General features: G+C 64.8%; 8 protein-coding genes across 8 annotated transcripts in view; 3 read left to right on the forward strand and 5 right to left on the reverse strand.

Moving 5' to 3' along the window:
• The window catches only part of EMIHUDRAFT_204709 (hypothetical protein), a gene marked incomplete at both ends in the record, with an annotated part of 1,794 nt that extends 893 nt beyond the window's left edge, over window positions 1-901 (reverse strand). Inside the window, one exon of the mRNA XM_005780130.1 lies at window positions 164-901. Within this exon, the coding sequence (XP_005780187.1) occupies window positions 164-901 (738 nt within the window). The remainder of the gene's footprint in view (window positions 1-163) is intronic.
• A 2,042-nt stretch (window positions 902-2,943) lies between these two features.
• EMIHUDRAFT_204711 (hypothetical protein) lies at window positions 2,944-3,608 on the reverse strand (the record flags this gene model as incomplete). Its single annotated transcript, XM_005780131.1, has 2 exons — window positions 2,944-3,055; window positions 3,439-3,608. 2 exons carry the CDS (start codon window positions 3,606-3,608, stop codon window positions 2,944-2,946), a joined length of 282 nt encoding a protein of 93 aa, XP_005780188.1.
• Window positions 3,609-8,481: 4,873 nt separating this feature from the next.
• EMIHUDRAFT_100138 (complex I intermediate-associated protein 30) lies at window positions 8,482-9,180 on the forward strand (the record flags this gene model as incomplete). Its single annotated transcript, XM_005780132.1, has 1 exon — window positions 8,482-9,180. The coding sequence occupies one exon, from the start codon at window positions 8,482-8,484 to the stop codon at window positions 9,178-9,180; it is 699 nt and encodes a 232-aa protein (XP_005780189.1).
• Window positions 9,181-9,618: 438 nt separating this feature from the next.
• Window positions 9,619-11,098, reverse strand: EMIHUDRAFT_204715 (hypothetical protein; the record flags this gene model as incomplete). Its single annotated transcript, XM_005780133.1, has 5 exons — window positions 9,619-9,712; window positions 10,024-10,122; window positions 10,379-10,466; window positions 10,707-10,947; window positions 11,087-11,098. 5 exons carry the CDS (start codon window positions 11,096-11,098, stop codon window positions 9,619-9,621), a joined length of 534 nt encoding a protein of 177 aa, XP_005780190.1.
• A 900-nt stretch (window positions 11,099-11,998) lies between these two features.
• EMIHUDRAFT_204716 (hypothetical protein) lies at window positions 11,999-12,307 on the forward strand (the record flags this gene model as incomplete). The annotated part of the gene is made up of 1 exon (XM_005780134.1): window positions 11,999-12,307. The coding sequence occupies one exon, from the start codon at window positions 11,999-12,001 to the stop codon at window positions 12,305-12,307; it is 309 nt and encodes a 102-aa protein (XP_005780191.1).
• Window positions 12,308-13,494: 1,187 nt separating this feature from the next.
• EMIHUDRAFT_204717 (hypothetical protein) lies at window positions 13,495-14,445 on the forward strand (the record flags this gene model as incomplete). The annotated part of the gene is made up of 1 exon (XM_005780135.1): window positions 13,495-14,445. One exon carries the CDS (start codon window positions 13,495-13,497, stop codon window positions 14,443-14,445), a length of 951 nt encoding a protein of 316 aa, XP_005780192.1.
• Window positions 14,446-14,517: 72 nt separating this feature from the next.
• Window positions 14,518-15,636, reverse strand: EMIHUDRAFT_204718 (hypothetical protein; the record flags this gene model as incomplete). Its single annotated transcript, XM_005780136.1, has 3 exons — window positions 14,518-14,538; window positions 14,905-15,012; window positions 15,124-15,636. 3 exons carry the CDS (start codon window positions 15,634-15,636, stop codon window positions 14,518-14,520), a joined length of 642 nt encoding a protein of 213 aa, XP_005780193.1.
• A 114-nt stretch (window positions 15,637-15,750) lies between these two features.
• EMIHUDRAFT_415539 (aspartyl-tRNA synthetase) overlaps window positions 15,751-16,872 on the reverse strand; it is a 3,819-nt gene continuing 2,697 nt past the window's right edge. Inside the window, exon 7 of the mRNA XM_005780137.1 lies at window positions 15,751-16,578. Within this exon, the coding sequence (XP_005780194.1) occupies window positions 16,000-16,578 (579 nt within the window). The 3' untranslated portion in view covers window positions 15,751-15,999. The remainder of the gene's footprint in view (window positions 16,579-16,872) is intronic.

The following is a 16,872-nucleotide window of genomic DNA, read 5'->3' on the forward strand; positions in this document are numbered from 1 at the left end:
GCCCGCCGTCAGCAAGGCCCGTGCCGCCGCCGGGCGACGCAGCGCCCGGCTCCACCGATGCCGCCGCCGCCTCCGCTTCCGCCGTTGCTTCCGCCGCCGCCGCCGCTGCCGCTGCTGCCGCCGCCTCTGCCGCCCTTCTCGCCGCAATCTCTGCCGCTGCCACCGCGTCGGCCTGTGCCGCCTTGGCTTGTGTCTCGGCCTGTGCCGCCTCCGCCTCAATCGCAGCGGCATCGCCCGCATCGCCCGCATCGTCCACTGCCTCCGCGCTGGCCGCTGTCTTGTAGGGCGAGCCGAGGTAGCCGGAGCTGTGCGAGCGGGCCGTCAGACGGGACGGCGACTGGGGCGAGGGGGTGGCGCCGACGGCGCTGCGGCGCGTCACGTACCCTCGCAAGTACTCCTCCTCCGAGTCCTCCTCCACGTCCGCCACGGTGGGAGGCGACCACGGGAAGGGAAGCTGCGGGGAGAGCACGTCGCACGTTGGCTCTGCCACTGCAGGCGTCGCTTGAGCGGGCTCCGCCCTGTCCGGCCCCGGAGGCGGCGAGACGTCCGCGGCGGAGGCCTTTCCGAACTCGGTGCCAGCGTTTCCGAACTCAGCGCGAGCGTCCGCGGCGGAGATCTTTTCGAACTCGGCGCGAGCGTCAGCGGCGGAGATCTTATCGAACTCGGCGCGGACGAACTGGCGCACCCTCCGCGCCGATGCGATGCCACCACCAGCACTCCGGCTCCAGCTCCGGCGGGTGCGGCGCCGTAAGACGAGAGAAACCAATAGTGCGCCAAGCAGGGAGAAGAGGAGCAGCTCCCACGCCGGCGCCGTACCGGGCGATTGCGGGAGGGGCGGCGGCGCGGGGCGTCGCTGCCGCGTCAGACGAGCGCCAAGCAACTGGCGGGCCCGCGCAGGCATGCCCAGCCAGTACCCGGACCAGGTTCGTTGTGAAGAGCTGGGGCGCGCCACCCAAGAGCCTAGGTAGGTGCGGATCGGCAAGAGCGCAATCGATCTTTTTGCCCTCTATCACCTTGGGTTGTAAGAACTTGAAACACACCACGCAGGGGCACAGCAAGCACGGATAGCCGTTGAGGAGAAAGGGCGTAAGGTGTATGCGCAGCCACGGCCGTGCCGCGGTGGGCGCGCCACCTCCCGCGAGCGCGGCGGGATCGGAATTGCGGCCGGAGGGAAGGGCGAGCCGCCGCCGCCGCCGCCATATACCATCAGCGACGACGACCGCGGCTCGCCCCAAACGCCAGGCGCTGGATCGGCAGTAGGGCTTGGGCGGCGCAGCGTAGGCCTCGAGCCACACGAGTCGCCGACAACCCCCCCTCATCGACGTGATGGCCGCACCCGCTGCCGGCCGATGCAAGCTGCCGCCTCCACCGCACCAGCGATACTGGCCGCGGCTCGCCGCCACGCGCCGGCTCGGAAGAGGGGCTATCGGCGGCGCAGCAGAGCGGCATGCGTCATCATTCGAGCAGCACCAGGTCCCCTCTTCGACGTGACGGCCGCTCCCGGAGCCGGCCGGTGCGCGCCCGACCCACGCCCCCTCTCGCACCCCCCCGATCCCCCTGCGCGGCGCCCCCTCCACTGCGCGCCGGCTCGAGCGCCTATTGCCAAATCGCGACTTTCGAGCGCAGTGCGTGCGCCCCACACGTCACGCGAGCGCAGGAGAGTTTGCGGCAGAGCAGTACCGTGTACTAGCCGGAGGCATCGCGCCGAAAACCCCGCGCATTCCGCCCCAACAGAGGCTGCAGGAGGCAGATGGCCAATAGCGACGATCGTTACGAAATGTAGCGTTACCGGGAGCTCTCCAAGCTGTCTTGGGTGGTCAGCTAGCGAGAGAAAGAAGAATTTTAGGACGTTCCTCGCACAACACGGTGGCGGCGTGCAGAGAGAGAGAGAGAGAGAGAGAGAGACAGAGATTAATATTAACCTTGCGAACTCGTCCCCCCCGGCAGGGCTATGCAACTGTGACCAGTGTGTGCTGTCTACGCCTGAACCAGGTGTCAAATCTGCCGATGCGTGACCTGTGCGTGGGCTGCTCTGTGAGGGGTCCAGGCGTAGTCCGACGGGTAGGGGGTCTGTGCCCGGGCGGTGTCCGGTGCGGAGTCTCTCTCTGATCCTGCCTGGGATGTTGGGTGCGAGGTGTGGCGGCTTCGATCCCAAGGGGGGGAGCTGATCCCACTCGGTAACCAACTCTCAGGGGCAGTAGGTGGGCGAGCTTCAAGCGCGCTCATCTCGATCGTCAAGGCGTCGCTACGCGCGGTCTTCCGCGGGGGGAGCTTCGTCGACGGGTGCGGGACCGCGGCGCAGACAGTGCTGCGGCGATGCCTCCGGCTGCTGCGGAGAGTGGCTTGCTGCTCGCTGCGATGGCGAAGAACTCGTCTCGTCACACGCCAAGGGCTTATGCTCTGTCGAGACGTGAGGCGTATGCGCCCAGGAGGGGAGGGCGCATGCGTAACGACGCTGCTAGAGATGCCTTTCGGGGCCCAGAGATAAAACTTCTGATGCCATGCGTGACCTAGTAGTGTCCCCAGCTATGGGCGTGTCCACGTTGGAGCCAGGTGTGGTGTGGACGCGAGAATAGCTCCGCCGTTCATGGAGGCAACCGATGCGAGTCGACTGGTGTGTGTCGTCGTGGTTTCGTATCAAGAATTCTCTCTCTCTCTCGCGGCGTGCAGTCCTCCCATCCCTCCCTTGGGGTGATGTTTTCTTTCTTTACTGGGCACGGGTACAAGATCCTGCTCGTGCAGGTGGGGACCCTGTCCTTCTCCCACCCCTCGTTTGGCGTGCGCGTTTTATTTATTGCTGCTGTCTCGCTCGCTCGTGCGTCCTTGGAAGTTGTGCGCCTCCTTCTCCTATGAGCTCGTATGCCACGTCGCCGCCTGTGTTTGGGTTTCTATGTTTGCGATTTGGAATTTGGTATTTGTCCAGCTCTTTGTTTATTTATTTATTTACTGGGCACGGGACTGGCGCGCACTGGCACTAACACAGGCACACCACTGGAGCCGCCTAAGCGACTCCCGCGAGGACGGCGAGGCACTTAGCTCCGTGCACTCGACCGCCCTCGCCGCAGAAAGAAGAAAATTGAGAACCCAAACGAGGATAGGGGAGGAGGACAGGGTCCACACCTGCACGAGGGGGCGGCGGCATGAGTCTCCCACATACTGTGCGGGCCTCACTAGAGGTGCGGCCTGCGCGTGTCCTCGCCCTTGGGCTTGGGAGAAGGTCTTGAGCGGCGAGGGGAAGGGGTTGTGTGTCTGTGCATGGCATGCATGTGTGCAGTACAGCTAGCAGGCTGGGTAGCGCGAACGGGTTTTTTCTTTTCCCAGCTCGCTGTATACACGTGTAGTAATCCAAGCCCTCGGTGTGCGGGGTGCGCGCGTGCGCGGATGCCACGTCAGTGCATGCGAGAAAGAGGACACTAGAGAGGGGGGGGGGGGGGTCACTGCGCCTTCTGCCACTCTCGGATCATCCGACGCAGCGAGTGGTTTGGGAAGATACAAGTGTGGTCGAGCTCGCCGCCCGTCAGAGGACTCGTCGACTTGGTCGCGAGCCAACGCTCGATCGCCGTCCGCTCGTATGAGTGCCCATCCGCCGCCATCACCGGGTCGCTCATCACCTCGGTCGTGATTGGGCAGACGAAGTCGTCCGGCGGCTCCTCCTCCTCCACCGAAGGCGGCCTCTCTGCAGCCAAAGAGGACGACGCTTGCTCGTCGGGCGCCCGCCTCTCCTCCAGCCTCGCGCTCTCCTCTAGCGCCGCCGCCAACTCTGCCTCCTCTCCCGCCGCCAGCGCTGCCTCATCCTCGGGCTCCCGCGACGGCCCAGCGCCTCCACCTCCGCCCTTCCCCTTCTTCTTCTTCTTCTTGCCCTTCTTGCTCTCCTTGTCGCGCCCCCCCGCCTCCTTCTCCGCCTCCTCCTCCGCCAGCAGCGCCTCGGCATGCCGCGCCGCATCCGCCTCTGCCGCCGCTCTCTCCGCCTCCCTCGCCGCTGCCTCCGCCTCCGCCTCCGCCGCCGCATGCTCCTCGAAGGCGCGCACGCACTCGGCGTGGCCATTCTTCCTGGCCAGCTGCAGCGCCGTCCTGCCGCTTTCAGTGCGCAGCGTCATGTCTGCGCCCGCCCGCAGCAAGCGCCGCACGACGGCGGGGTGGCCTTGGATGGCGGCGAGCATCAGCGCGGTGCGGCCTTTGCTGTTCTGCATGTTGATCTCCGCGCCGCGCTGCAGCAGCAAGTCGACCACTCGCTCGTGGCCGTGAGCGGCGGCTAGCATCAGCGCGGTGCCGCCTTCGCTCCTCTGCAAGTTGGCATCCGCGCCGCGTTGCAGCAGCAGCTCGACCATCCGCTCGTGGCCTCCCATGGCGGCGAGCGCCAGCGCGGTGATGCCGCTCACATCGCCTACCCCGCAAGTCGCGTTGACCCGCCCGCCGCTGTCGAGCCACGCCAGCAGCGCCGTCTCGTCGCCTCGCCCAGCCGCTCTCGCCGCCTCTGCGGGAAGGCTGCCCAACGAGCTGGAAGAGGACGCGGCACTCGCTCCCGCCGCCGCCTCGCCCGAGGAAGCGCCGCCCGCGCCGCCCGCCGCCGCCTCGCGCCGGCTCGCAGTCACCTCCGCGATGTGCTGCCGGAAGGCGTCGACGCACGCGCTGTGGCCGTTCTCCTTGGCATGCTGCAGCGCGGACCTGCCGTCCGCAGAGCGCAGCCTCGTATCCGCGCCCGCCCGAAGCAGGCGGGTCACAATGGCGGCGGCGCCGTGGATGGCGGCGCTCATCAGCGCGGTGAGGCCGTCGCTGGCCTGCAGGTTGATCTCCGCCCCGCGCTGCAGCAGCAGCTCGACCACCCGCTCGTGGCAAAAACCGGCGGCTAGCATCAGCGCGGTGACGCCGTCGCTCATCTGCTGGTTGATCTCCGCGCCGTGCTGCATCAGCAGCTCGACCACCCGCTCGTGGCCTTTGAAGGCGGCGTTCATCAGCGCGGTGTCGCTGTCGCTGTTCCGCAGGTTGATACCCGCGCCTCTCTGCAGCAGCAGCTCGACCGCCCGCTCGTGGCCGTGAGCGGCGGCGGTCATCAGCGCGGTGTCGCCGTGGCTGTTCTGCTGGTTGATATAGGCGCCGCGCAGCAGCAGCAACTCGACCACCCGCTCGTGGCCGTGGTGGGTGGCAAGCATCAGCGCGGTGACGCCGCTCCCATTGCCTACCACGCAAGTCGCGTTGACCTGCCCGTCGCTGTCGAGCCACGCCAGCAGCGCCGCCTCGTCGCCTTCCGCAGCCGCTTGCACGGCCTCTTTGGGAAGGCTGCCCAGTAGGCCGGAAGAGGCCGCCTCGCCCGAGCATGCGCCGCCCGCGCCGCGCGAGCCGGGCATCCCCTCTCACAGAGAAAAGAATCCGCGGCCGCGACTGCCCATACCGCGCCGGCGTCCCAGGCGGCGATCTTGAGCTTAGGCGGCTCCCGTGGTGTGTAAAATGAACTCGGGGGCACGGGACGCGGCACAAACGGGGCACAAACGCCAGGCTACAAACACGGGAGGGCAAGTGTGTTGACCCCGCTTTACTTTTGCTCAGGCTTTTTCGCTGGTTATTGTTCCCTCTCGCACTCGGCGAACGAAGCAGGCGGACGCTCCACGGCCGGCGTGGGGATATGGACACATCGCGGCCCGCGCAGGCGCCGGCTCTGTCCCGTCCCTTCTTTTGGACCTCCGCAGCTCTCTTCCTGGCCATTGCCCCCCTCGTCCCGACTGTTGTGGGACTACTCGGTCAAGCCTTGATTGCCGTTCCAGCCGTCACCGTGTCACCACATACTAGACCACATAGCGAGTCAGGCAAGTCCGTCGTACTTGCGGAGAGTCGCGTGTTCATTCGGTTCATCCCGCTTGCACGAATAGGGCCAGCTTACCCGCCAGCATTTCGCGCCCTCTGTTGGCCTCGCTCTCGATCAAATCGCTAAGGGCCACCCACATGCGCGCCCCATCGACCGTGATGCCGGTGCCCACGACCCCGTTTCCTGCCGCAGGGCTGCGGCTGCGCGTCGCGATTGCGATTTGCTGCACGAGGTGGAAAGCCCCATTGTACACCCGCACACAAAACTCGTCTTGAGAACTCACCACAGGCTGCTGCGTCATCTCAGATCGCACATCAATGATGGAGATGCCGGCGTTGCGCCCGGCGTCCCATCCATGGCCAGCGCAACTAACAAACAGATGGCCGTTTAGGTAGGCCAGCGCATGTGCTCCGGCGAACGGGTGGGTACGATCAGGGTTGATGCCGTCGTGCGGCTCCCAGACCGCCGCGTCGCGTGTGCGTTTGTGCTCGGCGTCACTGTGGGCTCGCTCGCGGCCGCAACCGCACTCGGCCGCCACCGAGGCTGAGAGAGACTTCGCGCCGGTTCATCGGGCCAGTGCGCAGTGGGGTTCAACCCTCTCCTTTTACCCATCTCTATGGATAGAGCCGTACAGTAAGTACAGTCTGCCTGCAGCCTGGTTACATACCCTGACATCCATGAGCTCCCATCGACACATATATTCCACATCGGGACTTGCTCCTTTTACCACTCTCCTGCAGGCTCATGTAAAGAGCTAGAGCTGTCCCTTTTCTTTAATTATTGTTTTTATTTCACATCCTTCATCGATACACACATGGCCACCCCCAACGGCCAGACCGCTCGCTTAAGGCTGATTGGCTAGACGAGCGGTCTACCTCCGACGGGGCGGTCTGGATCACGGGGGATGACATCCTGCCTCCCGGCACGCCGGGAGGAGGTGGTTGCTCCGCCGCCGGACCCCCCCCTCCACCACCCTCGCCCAGGGATCTACAACGCTCGCGTCGCAGACGCGGTACCATTGACAAATCTGCAATATACCCACACACGAACAAATAGCAAAATCCGAATACCGTGCACGAACTCGTGGACGGACGCAAGCCTTCAGCTGGTGCCAAGACATCCGTAAAATTGAAGCCAAGAACGTCCGCCAAATCCGTGCTTTCGGAGCAACTGAGGGAAAGCCGCTGATCGAGCCCAGCGTGCCCGCGGCCGCCTCCCGCGCAGCACCGCCGCTGGGGACGACACGCTGCGGAATCGGATCAAGCCCATGCAAGGGCAAAGAAGGACGCTGCAGAAGCGGTTGGAGAGGCAGCCGGCGTCTGCCGTCACAACGAGTCCCAGCACTGGTTGGACATGCGCGTCGGCTCGCCCGAGGACTGCTATCGCGACCCTCCCGTCGTGCCGCAGCCTCCGACGAGCTCTGCAACCGAGGAGAGTGAGGGTGCGCCTCCCCTCACTGCTGGCCTGGCTGCGCACCGCCCCACAAAGCACCCCCTCGAGCATCTCTACAAGTACAAGTACAAGGGCGACCTTCTCCAAGTCGTCAACGCGCCCGGCTCCGGCAAGACTTTAGCCTTGGCCACCCTCCTTGCGGAGCAGGAGGAGATCCGCTCTCGGTCGGCAACGTGGCAGCTAGTCGAGGGACTCGGTAGTTGTGACCCCCCTGAGTGAGGACAAGGAGAGAGCTTTTGTGGTGTTGGTGTACGCAATAACGGGACAGGGTGGTCGTTCTCTCTAGCTCCCCTTCTAGCTCTTGGCATGAGCTGCGCCATGTGTCCGAACCCTTTTTCGCAGCAACACCTTACACTTTTACGCCCTCCAAATTCGGGTCGGCGCGTAGGCCGTAGGCGTAGCGGAGTGGGCCCCGAGTTTGCAAAGGGCGACGGACGCTTGCGTCCTAGCCTCCAACAACGCCTCCCCGGCGCAGAGGGGCCCCCGGAGGGATGCTCAACCGCTCCACGCCACGCCGCTTGCGGCGGTCCTATTCCCAGCTCCGCTGAGGGGTAGGTAGGTAGGTAGTAAGGTGAAGAACAGCCAGGCTCGGACTGGACACCAACGCGGTATGGGTGGACGCTGGACAGATGATGACGACACGCACGAGCGACACACAGACACAAACAAGCTCACAAGACACACAGCCAGCTGGCTGCCACACACCCTGAGTCGGCGTACACATAACTCAGGGCCACATCCTCCCTGTCGCCCCCCCCAGCACTCCACGGTGCCAAGGGCACAAACAAGGGCACAACTCAAACAACAGACGACAAGAAGTGACATGTGAGGCTAGAGCAGGCGTGCTCCACCTCTAGCAATCTCGCCGGCCGGCGAGGCACGGACGAGACCGTATGTGGGGTCTAGTGAGGTGTCTATGGACGCTCTCCTCATGGGCTAGCTGCCTACGGCTAGCCCTAGTCTCGCACTCACGGACAGTGACAATCAAATGGGTGAGTGTTTGCGAGCTGAGGCGCGTGTGCTAAATCTAGGCCGCACGTCGTGGCACTATGACGGAGGTAGACGTGCGGCCGCATGAGGGGGCCCGCGGATTTAAGAATTCTTGGTCAAAACCTCACTGAACGCCCGCGAGCCAGGCACCCCGCCGGCTGATTTCGGCCGCACCCGCCACCTCGCCGCATCGAGCGCGGTACCCGTTTTGCATTGGCGAGCCTCTCCTCCGTGCCTGCATGTGGCGACGCCTATCCCGCCTGCGTCAGCGCGGCGCTCACGGCACCGACGACTGGCTCGAGGACTTCTTGCACCTCAGCAAGCAGCAGACGCTGCTCCGCTTCGACACGGCGGGCTGGCGCGACCGGTGGTCCCTCCACTGCGACGCCGAGTACGGCGGCAGCTCGACCGTCGAGCTGCAGCAGGGCGAGGCTGAGGGCGAGGGCACCGCCCGCTTTGCCGGCCAAACGGTGACAGAGATAGACAGCGATAACTCGTCAGTCAGCCCAGAGACGGGTAAGCGAGCGGTGTACGCGGGCTGGGCCGCGATGCGGACGGACGTCGAGGGCGACGGCTGGGACCTCAAGGACTTCCACGGGATCCGGCTGCGGGTGCGGCCGGACGGGCGCGGCTACATGCTCAACCTGCGGACGGTGGGCATCCTCGGCGGGGAGGACGTCGACATCTACCAGGCGCGCATGCCTCCGTCTCCGGTCCTGGGCGACTGGTGCGAGCTGCGCCTCCCCTTCTCCGCCTTCGTGCTCACCTCCCGCGGCTACGTGCAGCACAGCCAGGCGATGAACCTCGAGACGCTCAAGGAGGTCGGCCTGCTCGTCGCAGACAAGCAGACGGCGCCCTTTGAGCTCGAGATCGCCGAGGTCGAGGCGTTTCGCTTCGAGGACGAGGAGGCGCAGCCCCCCCGCCCGCGCAGCGCTTAGCGGCGGCGGCGGCGGAGGCGGCGCGGCGGCGCGGCCCCGCACGCGCGCAAGCCACTGCACCGTCCATTCCCCTCCCGCCGGTGTCTCGCGCGCAGGCGGAGCGGGACGCGAAGGTTGCAGAGATGCTGCGGCTGAACGAGGCGCGAGCTCCCCCTCGCGGCATACACTGGGCCCGCCCCGGCAACCCCCACCACCCCACGCCACGTCCTCACTGGTGCGCTCAAGCCCGCTCCCTCCCCACGACCACAGGAGCTCGGCTACGCGGGCGTGTAGAGGCGCTTTCTCGTCCCCGTTCTCTTTATGCATAGATTATTGTAAAAAGAAAGAAAGAAAACAGACAAACCAAACGAGGGATAGGGGAGGAGGACAGGGTAAATAAATAGATAAAAAACGGGTCAAAACTCTGAGACGAGATCTGAGACGAGATGAGGACCTATTTTACGCCACACGCGGCCACACGAACGAGTGGGTGCGAGGACGGCTCGGCGAGGGGCTCACGGCGGGGTCGCACACGGCAGGGGTGACGGGGCCGCTGTGGAGCGATGTGGTCAGGGGAACGACGAGACACAAATGGGACAAGCGCCAGCGGATCGAGGATCAGCACGGCGAGCGCGAGATTGAATTCGCCGATGTGGATGATCATAACGTGGTGACAAAGACCGTCATGGGAGCGCGGGTGCGGCAGCAGGCGGGGGTGCCACACGGAGCGCACCACGAGAGGACTATGCGGGGAGAGGCGGGGAGAGAGAGACCCCGGGCGCCGCCACAAGGAGCGAACTCAGGGGCTGCCTCGTCTGTAAGGCCGCGAGGGACGCGGCGAGGAGGGCAGCACTAAAGCGAGACCCGCTGTGTCCGATCGTGCGGAAAGCCGCGCAGCAATGGACCGAGGAAGATGAGAACCCGCCTAGAGCAACGATGGCGCACTTGCTTAGCGGCGCCTGCCTGGGGAATAGGGAGCAGGCCAGATGGTTCCTCAGAGTAGCGCGAGCGCAGACGGGGACGACGATCAGCAAAGTAGCACAGGCGGCACCCGACTCCAAGGATACGCTGAAGACGCTGAGGATGGCGCATGTCGCTGCGCTGAAGGGCTCACGCTATAGGGTGCTGGATGAAGGACGGGTACGATGCACTAGCCCCAGCCGTCGGGGGGGTGTTGCCGGCGCTGGTAGATGATCTCTCGGAGAAGAGTCGGAGGGACCTTGGCGCCCGGGTCACGAGGAACTTGCAAATCGTGGCCGAGGCGGCGACGGGAGCGGTGCAGAGGTGGATCCAGCTCAATGGTGAGGCTACGGCGCGCATAATGAAGAGAGAGGAACACATCGAGTGGCTGAGGAAGCTCTTCACTGGGTGGAAGGAGGCCCGGCCGGCCTTGAGGGAGTCGCGGAGGAGGAGGGATAACGGAGGTAACGTGCAGACAGGCCAGCAGCCAGTGGGACGAACGAGGGCCGCGACGGCGGCTCAAGCGGGAGGGAGCGGAGACGGTGGGCAGCGAGCGAAGTGGGTGAGACTGACGATGCTCCTTCGACCTAGGGAGCGGTTCAGCTGCTGGGCGGGCTTCAGGATGGTGCTCACGCGAAAGGGAATCGACGCGATGTACAAAGCATACAAGAAGGGGAGAAAGAAGAGGAGGGACGCCAGTGATGACGAAACAGAAACTAGCGCAGAAGAGAGCAGGGCAGACCCGGGGACGGCGGAGCCGGACCAGACGGCATCGGCCGCCGAGGGAACGTTGGGAAGAGGCACGAGGAGGGCGGCGACCTCGACCGACTATGGAGGACCCGTCGCCAGACGACGCAGGGCAGAAGACGGTGAGGCGGAGCAGACGCGCAGGGCGAGACGAGGGAGGGAGGAGGACTTTGCGGAGATCAGCAGGAGGATGTACGAAGAGATTAGGAGCAGCAGGGACCCGAGGGACCATGTGTGGACCAAGACGGCTAGTGCTAGTCCCCCATCGGGAGGACGACCCCGGCTAGTCGCCGACCACACCCACAAAGAACCCTGCACAAAGATCGCAAGGGCGGGGACCTGTTCCTTTTTACCCATCTCACAGTAGAGGTGTCCGTTTTTATTTATTTATTTATCTGAGACGAGATGGGATTTAGGGACATGTGTCCCCGCCCTGCACGATCTTGGTGTGAGGGATCTTCAATCCGTCCCCTCCACCCCTCCCCACCTGCACGAGCAGGATTTTGGAAGGACGATCAGGGGCACAGGTGGGCTCTCCTGCTCCTGACAAGGGACACGACAGGCTCGCAGCGCGGTGCACGGTGGAATCCCAACTCCACTGGCGGTCTCATCTCAGTCTAGCGACCTTCCTCCGGCTTCTCACCGGCAGTCTCTCACTACCACGGGCACACTGACACAGGGGTGGCAGGGGCGGCGGCATGAGTCTCCCACATACTATGCGGGCCTCACTAGAGGTGCGGCCTGCGCGTGTCCTCACCCTTGGGAAGGTCTTGAGGGGGGAGGGGAAGGGGCTGTGTGTCTGTGCATGCATGTGTGTGTGTGTGTGTGTGTGTGTGTGTGTGTGTGTGTGTGTGTGTGTGTGTGTGTGTGTGTGTGTGTGTGTGTGTGTGTGTGTGTGTGTGTGTGTGTGTGTGTGCGAGCCGCCCTGAACGCCCCCACGAGATTATTGGCATAAAAGAAAAGAAAGAACCGACAACCCTAGGGAGGGATGGGAGATTCTTGCAATATTGCCTGGCCTTGTTTTTGAAAATTCTTTTTCTCGTTCGGCCGCTGCTGGCCATTTGCCACGCGCGTGCTTGCGCGCAAAACATACCGCTCTCCCCCCCCCACCGCCACGCAGGAGTACACCTGGATGGATGACGAGAAAAGTCGCCCACGCGCGGCGCTGCTGCTCATCGGCGCCTTGGGTGCAGCGGCCGGCGTCTACCTCCTGAGCGGTGGCAGCGGCTCGTTGGCGCACTCGGGAACGCTGGCTGCCTCCGTTGAGCCCCGGCAGCAGGTCGTGAGACACGTTCCAGAGGCAGTCGCGGCGGGATCGTCGACGATGCGCCAGCACAACCGGCGCAAACACAGTGCCAAGGCGTTTGATAAGCTCAGAAGCAGGGAAGTGCTCGAGGCGGCGGCGGATCCAAACTCAATGTTTGACATGAGCACCCCGTGAGAAGAGAGATGCCTGCTGTACGTGCGGTGCAGCGCCTCACACCCTGCACCCGAGACACTCTCAACCGTGTCTCAGATCTGTGCGTGAGATCTGAAATTAAGTCTGCGGTACGTGCTGCGCCTGGACAAGCGACCTAGATAGAGCCGAGCGTGAGGAGGAGCCTGACTGTTCTTCACCTTCCTACCTACCTACCTACCTAGGAGGAATGCTGTGCGATCTCGGGCCCGGGGTCGTGCTTTTGTGTGAGCTGTGACGTGTGAGGTCACAGCTCATCACACATCACAGCGCGGCGGTGCGCACACAACCTCACAAGCTCAGGCCCCGAGCGTTTTTGACCTCTCTCGGTGAGTGGGCGCCCGCCCGTCGCCTCTGAGGCGCGCTGCGCGCCGCCTAGAGGACGACGACAGCCTGGAGGATGTCACATGTTGCGCGCGATGTGTGGCGAGCGTCATCCATTTCGTCAAGCCACCTTCATCGTGACCGTCGCCACCCTCGCCGCTGTCTCGCCTACGTCGCCGCCGTCGCCATCATGGGCCTCGCTGCCGAGACGGTCTCTGGGGGGGCGCGGGGGCCCTAGAGGGTACCCATGCGGGGGAGAGATGGGGTCCCATGGCCCGCCGCAGGCGCCGATTTTTTCGAGATTTTTTGCCCGATTTTTTTACTTGTTTTATGGGAACTCGGCGTATTGCGGCCATGCTATCACGCCTTGCGACAGCCTGTCGGCGCTGCTGGCCGTGTCCTGCTGCACAACTGACCGCCTGCATAGCTCGCGGCCTTAGTATCAAGCATTCAGTGACGACCTGATCGTACGGCCAGTAGGAAGGTGCCCTTCCAGCTGCGTGCACGCTTCTAAGCATCCAAGCTACCATGCCGCATGCGGAATCGGCCCATCCAGTGCTCAAGTGCTCAAGCTCGAGTGGGACTCGAGCCTAAGTGAAAGGCAGGCAAGGATCGAAAGAAAGAAGAGAAAGGAGGGACGGGAGGACGGCACGCCGACATTGGATAAAGAAAGAAAGAAACGAGGCGCCCAAGGGTCCAAGGGAGGGATGGGAGGACGGCACGCCGCCACCACACAGGGATTTTAAGGAGAGGGGTGTATGCGCTAGCATTGATCAAGTACTTGGGAATTTCTTTTGGATCCACCCGAGTGCAGTCAGCAGCGCCGACACATCAGCCGCCAAGTTCACATGCAGCGCGAAGTCGCAGTCTACCGCGATGTCCTGCACCCCTCGCTGCTGGCTGCGGTTGTCCAGGCCGTCAACGTGTATCTCGACAGTGAGCAGCCGCCACTGCCAGACTCAATGCATAGAACGCTCTGCGCCACTCACTGGGCGCCGCTCACGGACGAGGAGCCAGCGGCCCATCCGATCGAGCAGCTAGTCGCCGCTCTCTACCGGCTCATTCGACGCGGGGCATCCCCACTACATGCGGACGAGGCCGCCGGGCTCGCCGGCGGGGAGTGGTGGGTGCAGGAGCAGGCTCTGGACGACTGTCCAAAGGAGTTCCACACCGACCAGGACCTCTGCCTTCTCCCGGGCCGAGACGGCGTCCAGAGCAGCGTAGCGCACCCGGCGCTATCCTCCGTCTTTTACTTGGACGGTATCGGCGGCGCGACCGCCGTCTTTGCGCAGCGGCGGTGCGTTGTTGCCCGCGGCGTCTCCACGCTAGAGCCTCCTCTCCCTCCGCACGCAGCGCTCGCCTTCCCGACGCCGAACCAGCTCCTCCTCTTCCGCGGAGATCTCCTGCACGGCGTGCTGCAGCCGCTCGGCACTGCGCGCGGCCCGCGGCCGACAGACGAGGCCCCGAGGAGGACGGTCCTCGTCAACTTTTGGAACGACCGCCCCTCCGCGGCGCACGCGCCAGCGCCTCCGCTGCCGCCGCCCCACGCTGCCGACGAGCGGCGGCCGGCCTCGCCCTCTTGCGCCGACTTCGTGCAACTGCCCGCCTCGAGCAGCTTCGAGGCGGAGCGCTGGCGAGAGCAGAGGCTGCCGGAGACGGCGGTGGGCTCTCTGCCGAAGGGGGAGGGGCCGCCCCCCCCCGTCCTCCTCTCCTTCTCGAGCCGCCCGCCCGCCGACTGCGAACGCTGTGGGGCAGGCGTGTGCTGGTACGACCGGCACGACGAGACGCGGGGAGGTTGAGAGAGAAGACGCGTGTGTGTATAATCACAATATCGGACAGAGCACAATATATAACTAAAAATAGTAAATCTATTACTGATGCATGTGCATGTACTACATGTGCATGCACATGAATGGAGATTGTGGAGTGTGAGAGACGACCGCGCGGACCGCGGCTCCGCGCTCCGCGGGTGTCCGCGTGTCGAAAACGGAGACGTGTGCTATCTATATTGCGAAAACGAAACGCTTTGGAGTTTGGTATATTGTGGCGCGACGCGCCGAGTCCACACTCATTGGTGACATGGCTAACACAGTGAGAGACACTCGAGCGGAACACCCAGAGCTCAGACCAGATTTACTAAAACGTAAGAACAATCGAAGCAACAAGCACTCACGGAAGGGGGGGAGAAAATCGTAAAAACCGACGCGGCCGGGGCTCGCCGGCCTGTCCGCCCGCGTCTATCCCGCCGGTGTGGGGACCGTGAGGAACCCTCGCTCGTCGTAGTCGCCCAGCTCAAAGTCCGGCCCGCACGAGACCAAAGTCACGTTGTCGTTGTACACCAGCCAGCAGCGGCTGTCTGCAAGCCGCTCCACCCAGTGCGGCGGGAAGTGCGAGATCTGCAGGAACTGCCGCTGCGTCCCGTCGCCGCCCCCGCCCGCCGCCGCCGCCTCGCCGGCGCCAGTGAGGAGCTGAGTCACAAGGCTGTGGAACGCGTAGAGCGCCCCGCCATTGCCGTCTCCAGCAGCCTCCGGCGCCGCCGCCCCAATGCCGCCGGGCGTCACGAGCTGGTAGTCGAGCGGCGCAAACTCCGGGATGAAGAGCTGCGTCTCCGAAAACGACGCCTTCATGAGCGACTTCTTGCCCTGCCCGCCCGCCGAAGGCGTAAAGTTGAAGTGCCAGTTCAAGCTGCAGACGTCCTCGTGCGTCATGGTCGTGCGTGCCGCATCCGTCTCGGTGTGCTGGTACCGCGCGCACCACGTCGTGGCCGGAAGCCTCTCCTCCAGCCACGCCTCGCGAGCCGGAGAGAGTTTGTAGTGCGGCCAGCCCGCCCAACGCATCTCACAGAGCGCGCGCCACAGGGCGTCGGTCGGTAGCCCATGCGCACGGCGGCACGCGCTGCCGAAGCGGAGGAGGTCAGCCGCTGGCAGGAAAGCTGCGATGGACACCCACAGCTCGTCGGCGAGGCTGTCGATCGTGCTAGCCTCCTCCATTCCAAAGCGTTGTAGTTGTTGTCGCCTGCGCCGCTCTGCTGCGGTGCTGCGCCGCTCTGGCTCCAGCAATAGATTTCTTTTTGCCGTGCAGTGAGGGTCAGCCCGCAGACGCATTTTGTATACCGAGGCGGTGCCCGTGGTTTAAGGCCATAGGGTTTGGGGGTGGCCCGCCGGGTGTGGTGCTGCTCCGGCAGGGCTGCATACAACGGCGGGCCAGCCAGACGCGTGAGTCTGCGCTCGGCCGGCGCGGCAGCGCGCACCCAATGGCAACGCGGCCGTTTCATCTTTCGGCGCTCGGGCCGTGGCCCCTGGCCGAGGCCTATGCGGAAGCGGCCCGCCGCCCTGGCTCCTCGCGGGGCCTCGTCACGGGTTGAGCCGCTTCGGGTCGCGCGGGAACATCGACGACTTTCGGATGTTTGGCAAGCCGAGGAAGAGCATGACGACGCGCTCGAGGCCGATCCCGCCGCCCGCGTGCGGCATCGCGCCGTACTTGAACGAGTCGACGTACGAGTAGATGGGCGAGAGGTCGACGCCCTTCTCCTTGGCGCAGTCGAGCAGCATCTGGGGGTCGTGCACCCGCTGCGCGCCCGAGGTGACCTCCTCGCCGCGGATGAAGATGTCGTACGAGTTTGACCTGGCGGCGAGTCCACGGCGCGGTGAGGGGCGGGGGCCAGGCGCGCGCGACCGGGGCCGGGAGAGGGGCGCGCACCAGCGCGGGTCGGTCGGGTCTGGCATCGTGTAGAAGGGGCGGACCGCGGCCGGGAACTTGTCGATGATGTAGTAGTCCTGCCCGTGCAGCTCGGCGACGATCTCGCCGAGCAGCTTCTCGTCCTCGGTGCCCATGTCCTCGGTGTCGGCGTGCTCGGCGAGCGACTCCGGGCCGCGCGCGTCAAGCCGCTCGCGGATGCGCGCCCGCGCCCGCTCGTCCGTCTCGCTGTCGAGCTTCTCGGCGAGCTTGGCGGGGCCCTGGGCCAAGGGGGGCGGGAGGGAAGGGGGGTGTGGGGGAAAGGGGGCGGCGGTGGAACGGGGCGCGGGTACTTGTGGGCCCCGGATAGGGGAGGTGTTTGGGGGGGGGGGGGTCCCGGAAGGGTCCACCGCGTTGTGGGGGGGAAGTCCCCCGGGGGTTGTTGGGGGTTGGGGGGGTTTGGGGCAAGGAAGGGGTTTGTTGAAGGGCTCCAAAAAAGAGGGGCCCCCGGAAAGAAAGGTTTCCGGAAAAAGGGTGGGGGGGCCGGGGGC

The sequence above is a fragment of the Emiliania huxleyi genome (genome assembly GCF_000372725.1).
Source record: "Emiliania huxleyi CCMP1516 unplaced genomic scaffold EMIHUscaffold_22, whole genome shotgun sequence".
Classification (NCBI taxonomy): domain Eukaryota; phylum Haptophyta; order Isochrysidales; family Noelaerhabdaceae; genus Emiliania; species Emiliania huxleyi.